We start from the raw sequence: 9,831 nt of genomic DNA on the forward strand, positions 1-9,831 counted from the left end.
TAATAGATAATTCTTTATGAGATATTTAATGATGCCGCAAGGCATTGTCTGCAAAATGTATATAATAAGTGACCAAGGCTTAATAACAGGAGGTTGACACACTTTTGTCAAATAATACAGGGAACAGTTCAACACACTTTTGATGTTTGCTCTTGACAGAACATAACCTTCTGGAGCTTGGGGGGATGGGCATGATACTAGGTAAAAGAGGAAGGAGTAGTAATCCATAAACAATGAGTATGGGGGAAATTAATTTTCTACTTTGTAAAGTGGATCTTCTGTAATTCAGTTGTTCTAATATGACTCTACAAAATTTTACATATATGTGAGAAAGAATAGTTCAAGTAGGCTTCAGAGTGCTTTCTGGTCTAGTCTCTCGTTCCAATTCAGGCAACGGATCAAGCTACCAAACCAATCACCCGTTTGGTCACACTTATTGACTGTAGGAAGCGGATGCTCACTCATACATATTCGGATAGAATCTCCTCTAGACAGTTGTTGCCGTCTCTTCCCATCGAAGGAGACCCATGCATTGCTCCGTGCATCCTCTGGAATCTGTTTATACACAAATAACTAAGCTTCTAACCAAATAGTATGAAATAATATCCACAAAAGATCAAAAGGTTCAAAGTGAAGCGCTCAATTCAGGAAGTGATGGAAAAGGCCAGGAAAGATAAAAGTAAATAAAAAAAACGCTCAATTAACGAATTAGTTAAAATATCTAGTACAAACAAATTACAACATAAAGCATCATATTGCAATTGAAATTACTAATTTCAACATCCAGTATACACTATTGACTATAATAATCAAACAACTCAAATTGAACATCAGTGAAATGTAATTTCAACAACAATAAAACTTACTTCTATCATAAAATTGATTTTCAACTTCTGATTCTGATTAGTCAAACATAAGAATGAATTAACTAGCAACATTCAATTTCATATTTAGTTGCTTTAGTAACTGCCACGGGAGTAGAAGAGAAATCAAAGAGAAGTCAAGATCAGAAGTAGCAGAAGAAAAGGACACATTCTAGAAGAAAAAAATCATTGATGTTGTGAGAGAATATCCCGTGGTACAAGTAGAGAACCTATACAAGAATATGGTTCTCTACAAAAGACATCGAGTGGCATGTAGAAGACCAGTCCCCATTTGTAATAAAGTATATTCTATCCCTTCAAAACTCTTCTATTTCTCTCTCCAAACTACTTACATAAGCGCCAACGATGCTACATTTGCCTCTTCTTTTCATCATTGTGGAAGTCTAGCTGAACATTAATAGCGGCATTATTGTGGCAGACTTTTCTCACTGTATGCCGAACAAATTCTGCATTATCTCCCATGATCCACCTTAACTGGCTAATAGGTGGTCCAACATTTACACTTGTAACACCACCAAAATATGCAATATTCTTTCTCAAATTTCAGCTGTAAGAATAGCCCCTTATAGCTACTTGCCAAGTGAATGAGCAAAAGTTCATCTGAGTCTTAAAATCTAATAGTTAAGAATATGGAAATGCACTTCCCTCTCTCCTAAAATTAGAGGTAGAAGGATTCTATCAAACAAGCACCATTCTTTTTTTCTTTCCATCTCAGCGTATCTTGGTCCATTTGTGAGATATCCATTTATATAATAAAGTGATGAGGTTTTGGAATTCATCCATCCCAGTTCTGTAGGATTCTTCTGAACCTCAAGCCCCAAAAGAGTTTCTCCATCGTGTATATATGTACTTGAGCAACTGTCTTTTTTTTTCTCAGGTATCGGTATACCAAATACAGTTGGGAAAGCATTACTCAGAATGTCATCACCACATTATTATGCTTTCAATAAGAGACTTAGTGTCTACATCCAACCTCGATTTCAAAAACAGACTGTGCCATCATAACAAACTCTTCCCTTCACTTTCATCTTCCTCATTTTTCACCTTCATCTAGCTCGCTCTCTCCCTCGCTCGTCTTGCATTCCCCAACTCATTCAATAATATCCAACATTGACTACCCTTAGAGACTAACTTATTCCATTGTCTAAGATACTTTTTCAAATTAAATAAAATAAGTGCCAAAAAAGTAATAACACACACTAGAAATTAAGAGTAATTTATTCCATAACTTTTTTGATAAGGTAAAAAAAAGTTACGCCATCCTTAAAATAAGTTGACTTTTATTTCATAGACACCCTTGCCAATAGGAGTTAAAATAAGTTAAATTGTTTTTGACAACTGATCAATCTGTTTTTTGCTCTGAATGGGTCCATCCCTCTACTCTTTTTCGCTTAAATACCCCACTTGGTAGTCAAGATTCAAACTCATGACAAGGCTAGCATACATTCCATGTTTTACTACCTTAATCATTGAACCAAAAGCCTGGGGGCATAGTTCAAGACATTCTCCTAAAGCATACAACTCTAGGATCCTGAGTTAAGAGATCACTAATAGCCAAGATACAACAATGCTCCTATTATTCTTCTCAAATATTCTTTCTCAGTTGTGGTTCTTTTCTTCCAATTCAGTTTATTCAGTATAGGGTTTATATTCAGGAAATTAGGCCCATTAAGTACCACTCACCAGAAAGTACCAACGAATATCAAGGTACTAGCACTAGCAATTAAGAGAAAACTTATTTATGACTATTTAAATTTTCACTGAGAAAGTCACCTTTAATTCCAGTCTTGCAGAGTCGGGAAGAATGACAGGTCTGAATGAGAGTGAGTGTGGGCAGATTGGTGTGAAGAGCATGCAAGGAACATTTGGGTGCACCTGCATGACATAAATTTCCTTGTGATACACTATTCTAGCATCCACTTGGTCAAGACGAAACAATCAATTACAGTTGAACAGAAGGAGCACAGTTTTGAGTGATATTTCATCATCAATTAAATGAACGACAAACATACGACTTCCAAAATTTACAAATAAATCAAGAACGATGTGTGTAAAATTCAATAACAAAACCATCTTACTGCAAGATGCAATTTCAAGATTGAGTGCGTGGAATGAAACAAATCAGAAGGAAGTCTTCACAAAACTTGCTAAAACTGCTTAGCAGCACACTGAAAGCTCATTTGTTTAACATAGAGTTCTGCTAACTTACTTTCGATGCCGAAAAACAGTTCATACTTGCCGACGACCTGATTGACGTAAGTTACGGCTTTATTGCACACATCGACACTAAGAGTGCCATTTTATGAAATAATTTTATGATCTCCACTTTTCTCAATCAGTACAATAAATAGGAAGTGGAAACAAATTTATTGCTTTATCACAAATAATAAATAGGAAGTGGAAAGAAGTAAACCACTTGACCAGTATTAGATTATGTAACACAGCTAAGAACCATAAACATCAATTACCACTGAATACAGAATCATGCAAAGAAGTATGGACGTCAGTTTTTTTGGTATCAATGATAGGTTTTCAACCTTTACCCAAAAAAAGAACATCAATAGTAGGTCTTTAATGAGGAGCCCAAATGTGACTAACTTAGCAGCTTTCTCTTACATCTTCAAAGTGATCTTTTCATCTATTTTAATTTCACTGTCTGTTGGATCCCCCCATTTCCACATCAAGAGTTAACTCTTGACAGGAGGAATCACCTAGCTTCTACCAATAAAGTATGTCAGGAAACTTCTATATCTTTACTATTAAGTGCATAATGCAGTCTTCTCTTCTCCTATTTCTTCTTGAGAAAGGAAGGGGTAGTGTACTGGTTCCCTGTGGTTCTTTTTCAGTTGTTCATTGTTGCCACAAAAAACTGCTCAAGCTGTAAACCCTCACATCTTGCACTATTCTGCAATTCAGGTTAAACTTATTCTTTGCTTTGGATACAACTCATTGCTTGTGGCATTTCAGGACACATGTTCAATTATTCATGTAGGTTAAAAAGGTTCACATCTTTCAGGGATAATAGTTACCATGGAACCTCCAGCAGCCGTAGAATAAGCTGTACTTCCAGTTGGTGTGGCTATTATGACCCCATCAGCTTGCACCTGCCAAATAACATAAAATGGCGTCAGGTATCTCCATATTCTCTAGCTCCCTAATCAAGTGGATGCTTGTTGAAATATAAAAGTTGGTTAGGAAGATCTACAAAGCCTGAAATATGAAAAATGGGATTCTTTGGTTCTTCTGCAGGGACAGTGGGGTGGTTGGCACTGCTTTACAAAAATGTACCTTTGTAATGAGGCGGTCATGTTCATAACACTCAATTTTGGAGAGATATGGATTAGAACCACGATCAACTACAACTTCATTTAGGACATCGAACACCTTTCCAGGCATTGCTTTCCCATTTCTGAATATTTCACATCGAAGACGCATTCGTAGAGTTATATAGACACCATCCAAAGTGCTGTTCCCATGAATGACTTGTCTTAGATCCTTCTTATAATCCTCGAACTTTATGGATTAATAAGAAAAAGTAAGAGGAGAGACTTCCCAAGTGAATTAAAGAATTAAATCATAACATTGTCAGTCAAGAAGCATACTGTATGGGAAGTGAGAAATCCAAGGGATCCTAGATTAAATGACACAACAGGTGGGATAGCACCTCGAAATAATTTAGACGCATGGAGTATAACTCCATCTCCTCCTAGGCAAGCAACAAAATCAACCCTTTCATGAAGATCACTGCATCAGGTACATCAGGCAAGGTCAGCATCTTTTAGTGAAGTAAAAGAAGTGAACCGAGACGAACAAACAAATACATGAATTATGCTATCTGCCCAAATAGTTTACGAGTCATCCCACCTGGTATCTTGACTATAAAAAGTCTGAACAAATCCGAAGCCTGGAATTCGTGCAAATATATCATGCACCTCAGGTTCAACAAGAACATTCATTTTCTCTTGGTAATACAAGAAAGAAGCAACCTTCAAAGAATAATTAGAAAGAAAATAGAAAAGCAATTGAGTTAAAACTATGAGATAGTAAACTACTTGCTAGAGATACTTATCTAAAGTAAATGTAAAACCAAGTATTAAAGAACAATAAGGACGCAGTTTCCACTGTATCAGCATGCTGAAAAAGAAAATAGCAAATCTGCTAGAAGCATATATTTTCTGAAATATGGAACCTTCAGAGATAAGTTCCATACATGGATTACAGAGCTATGTTTAACAAGCTAAAATTAAAGGTTCTCAAAATGAAACAAATGGAGAAAATCTCCATGGCCTAAGCTAACCAAGAGTCACTTTGGCAAAATTAGGACAGAAAGTAGATGGATTCATATTACAAATGATTGACACTGACTAAATTATGGCAGCTTTTGTAATGTATTTGTATATGCTGACAGGTTGGACTAGTATGACACAGGAATATATGTGGAGCATGTTCTGTTTTTCTTTTGTTGATACAGAAAAAAAACAGGAGCAAGCAGGCCTACTTGAACACTCAATCTGGAGTTTTCAAAATATCTACCTAGAGTTTAGAGAGTAGATAAGATGATTGTGTAGCACAGAAATTTCAAATGAGCCAAAATAGGTGTCTTGCTCTCAAGGAAAATCCTTTGTGGGTCTTCCTTTCATTAGTAGAAAACACAAATGCGAGCCTTACTAGAGTAAATTAGCAGCTCTATTAAGCCTACTGATAACTGTATGCATCCTCATGAAAAACAAACAGAACGAGCATATCCAGCATTAACAGAGTAGTCAAACAGAGTCCAAGATCGATTAATGATAACTGTGTACACACCTCTTTGGCTTCTTCCAAGAGTTCTTGTCCCAGCTTCTTTAAAAGTAGAACAGTCTTTGGCGTGGATTTCCATAAAAGCATCTGCTGCTGGGTGCTAGGATGAGTGAAGGCCAAGGAAGATTCTGTTGCCTTTTCTCTGTTGCACAAAAACCCGTCTGTGCGAACCAAGAACATCTCTGCCTTCCTTCTGGACTGCACCCTTACCACACCAGTTGCTGACTTGCACATATTTCCTTCAATCAGCTCCATGTTAGCATCAACTGAAGGTCTGGGGGCCTCAATGTTCCTCCTTTCCGTGGCTGTGGCTGAGAACACATCACTAGTATCCAACTCGCTAGTTGCATCAATAGGACCACAGTTTTTAACGGAAGTATGTACTTCACCAGTGTTAAATCTATTCAAAATTGGAGCTGCAGAGCCATTTTGGGTCCCATACTTTTTCGTATTTGCAGAGGGATTTGAAGATCCCATTGATAAGTGCATCTTGCTAGATGACCCTTTTGGATTTCGAGACACCATAGCTCTGTCCTCCGCATAACTGTCTATGATTTCATTCCCTTTAGGTATTTCCAATCTTTTCTTTTCATGAGTGGAATATGTCACCGGTGAAACCTTCCTACTACTGAAATATGTAGACATCTCATTTCGGGAGAACAAATTAGAGGGAGGCAGTTGAGACTTAAGAGGGTTTTCATTAGTATAGGATACTACCCCACTATCACCTGCAGGCAATGTGCCTTTCCAAGTCGATGCAACAGCATCATCAGCTACATTCTTGTTTAGGTATTTGTTTTCCTCAGCTTCAGGAATTTGTCTGAAAAGTTCCCCAGCAGAATTTATGCTGTTTGATCTTGTAGGTAGTGTCCCATTTTCATGATCAACTGCACGAGTCATGTATTGTCTCCATCTAGAGACCATAACTGATGTCCTCCAAACTCCTTCCCTGCTGTGGATATATATGGGTCTTTTGTATAAATTAGAGACTACTGCTGCAAACTTCTCAACCTGCTGCACTGAAGGTGTTGTGCCAACTTCAACAGGAAGTTTGAATACTTCAATATCTCCGGAGGAAATGGCTTCATCTAGCACTTTTTCATACAAGTTGTCCTTTATAGTCTCAGCTCTGAGATCTATAATACTTTTGAACCCTCTCTCCAACAACCATCTAAGACCTTCTTCAGTTACTTGGCCACCTCTCCAAAAAGCAACCTCAGAACTTGCAGACTTTGTCTCTTCTTCTGGTGAAAAATAAACAGGATCCCAGTTAGCAAACAATGTATGGCAGGGATGATCATCTCCACGGGGAAATCCAGAATCATAACATACATTCTTGAGTTTGCACAGCTTTCTCCATACATCAATGCTCCTAGGATCATCAGGTGTTAAAAAGTTTTCAAGCGCAACATGCAAGCTCTCACAATACCTCTTCATTTCACCTCTAAAAAAAGCTAGTGGAGGAAGCTTATCATCCATTACATGTACATCAAAATCACTAAAGGAGTTGACGATCAAGGATCTCCCAGATAGGACATCCTCCCTCCCTTTGTTTAGAAGACATACCATGCATCCTAGAACAGAAACTATTTTGTCCTCCAGTAAATGTTTATCTTCTGAGGGTGCATCATATAAGATACTACATTCTCCAGTCACTGGATTGCATAGTGTGTCCATTAATGTGTTATGAAGTTGTTCAGCAGCTCGAAAGATTCTACAATAAGCCTCTATCTCAGCAATGTCCCCAGGTAGAGGGCCAATCCAGGGTAACTTTGATATACCACGGGGCTGGGGAGTACAAATTTCAGGAAAGCAGTCAGCTAACTATATGGAGTTCAAGCCACAACTATTCAAGTAGAGATTATAGTCGGAAACGATTTAGAACTTCATAATACCTCTATTATACAGGCTAGTCCCTTTTTTTGTCAATTGAGTTACTTATATCAGAAAATAAAAATAAAAATATAAATTTTGACTAGAAACCATTCCGGATCAAGACTTGTAAAAAAAGAAGTCCAGAATCAAGTAAATGAACAATGATAAAACAAAAGGCAAAACTTTCAAATTAAGAACTAAATAGAAACAAAAAATAAAGGTAACGAGAACAATAACATAGTAGAAAGATTTGTGTGCAAACGTTATTTGCTTAAGAAATAAATCAATCAATTAAGTTGTTTTCTTGCTTCGAGTTTCAAGCAAGAAACACTTGGTTTTTATATCAGTCTATGCAAGAGACACAAAAATAGTGAAACAGGAAGTCAGATAGTCTATGGCACCTTACTGGAGCGGAAACAAAATAGCTAGAAGCGTATCTAATAGCTAGAAAACTAAGCCTATCATTGTTGTGTTAGATCCACTATATGAACAGTGGCGGAGCCAGAATCTTCATTAAGGACATTCAAATTTTATGGTAATAGTCTAGATCAAGATTCTGTTTCAAGTCATGGGGATTCAACCCTTGTATTTATTGTGCATTTTATTATTTTTGACTTGTAAAATACAATGTATAATAAGTAAAAATAAAATTAGCAAGGGGTATCATTTGAAACCCCCTTGCTTCATTGCTCCAACCCTGTATAGGCAACCCAAGGAAAAAGAGCATTGATTGGTAACTGAATTCAATAAAGATAGGAAGAATACATAATAAAACAAAAGTCTGAACTTCTGCTTAGAACTAATCTCTTTGTTTTTTACTTCCTATTCCAGGACATATCAAGGCATAATTTACATTGCTAACTGAAACACAATATCAAGACTACTCAATTGAAGAATCATTGGCATATAAAGTCATTATTGCTGCATATAAAGAAGGCATAATACATAGATAGACACCTTAACTTGGGCTCAACTGGCAACTAAACACTCCAACTTTGAGAATGGACATCTAGACACCTCAACTCGTCCCCACTGTGTCTCGTGGACACCCGACGCTGACGTGACACATATATTTTGGAGGTGTTTAGATGATCATTTGTAAGTTGGGAGTGTTCAACTGACACTAGAGGTCAAATTTAAGTATCTATCGATGTATTATGCCTATAAAGAAAAATACAACTTTTGGCATCACTGGTACATAAACAAGAGGGCAAATATTAAAGCTTTAACTGACAGAATGACACTAATAAGTAAAAGGAGAAGAGGAAAATCAACCTGAGAATCCAAGCCAACATTAGCTGAGAAAGCATTGGAAAGCTCAGCACTGACAAGAAGCTTCAGTTTTGGCTTTTGACCACATGTCAGCTTCCTCCACAACACGGACCCATATGAAAACCCAACTCCAAACACTGAAATATTTCCATATCTTGTTAGCTGACAATCTTGAAAATGTATTGTCCGACCAATATCAAACTGGCATCGACAATAGGCTGCCATACTACTATTATACTCCAATTCTTTACCAGCAGATTACTAAAATGAATACACAAATAAACAATAGTAGTCTTATGTTCTTGGTTCTGACAATATAACCAGCCCAATAACCAAGATTTTGGAGTTCGTGCCTGTGTGTATAATTCTAATTTTCAAGGAATCTGTCTCCCAGAACTGCTTATTTTGACAAGTAATTTTTTTTAGAAGGTGCCTTGGTGAAATGCTTTTTTCTTTATAATAAATTATTATTAAATGTTTGCTCGCACCATTTATGCCAAAGCAAATAATTTAATTTTAGCCGTCAAAAGTTAGTTCATATATACATATAGCAAGTTACCGTAACGTCCGCATATAATAACACATTTCAATAACATCTATGATTATCCATAATAAGTGTAGAGATTTTGACCAAATATTTAATTTGATATAATGAAAATGCTAACCAAGAATCTGAACCTATTGTTACTTGGACCGGGATAGAAGATTTAACGGTTCAACTCTTACATTCCATTTAAGGAAAGCAATTGGATACCCGTTTGCTGAAAGTTTAGACCCAAATCTTTGACAATTCAAGTGTTATGTCACTACTTAGAGATTGGAATCTACGAAATAAGCTACAATTATAAATTTCTTCCAACAATCTTGAAAGAATTTAATTTTCAATTAGTAAATTTAAAATGTGTGTCTTAGAGCTTAAAACTTTATACATTTAGTTATGAATTTATTGAAATTGTATTAGCTTTCTTTAATGTTTAGTTAGTGAAGTATGCCTATCTTT

General features: G+C 36.5%; 1 protein-coding gene across 1 annotated transcript; it reads right to left on the reverse strand.

The window, feature by feature from the left end:
* LOC132627155 (NAD kinase 2, chloroplastic-like) lies at positions 1–9,303 on the reverse strand. Its single transcript, XM_060342317.1, has 8 exons — positions 8,835–9,303; positions 5,691–7,472; positions 4,749–4,870; positions 4,487–4,628; positions 4,173–4,397; positions 3,914–3,988; positions 2,658–2,759; positions 1–555 (listed from the first exon to the last, which is right to left on the reverse strand). Exons 1-8 carry the CDS (start codon positions 9,054–9,056, stop codon positions 352–354), a joined length of 2,874 nt encoding a protein of 957 aa, XP_060198300.1. The 5' UTR covers positions 9,057–9,303; the 3' UTR covers positions 1–351.
* Between the last annotated feature and the right edge of the window lie 528 nt (positions 9,304–9,831).

This window comes from Lycium barbarum, chromosome 2 (genome assembly GCF_019175385.1).
Source record: "Lycium barbarum isolate Lr01 chromosome 2, ASM1917538v2, whole genome shotgun sequence".
NCBI classification, from domain to species: Eukaryota; Viridiplantae; Streptophyta; class Magnoliopsida; order Solanales; family Solanaceae; genus Lycium; species Lycium barbarum.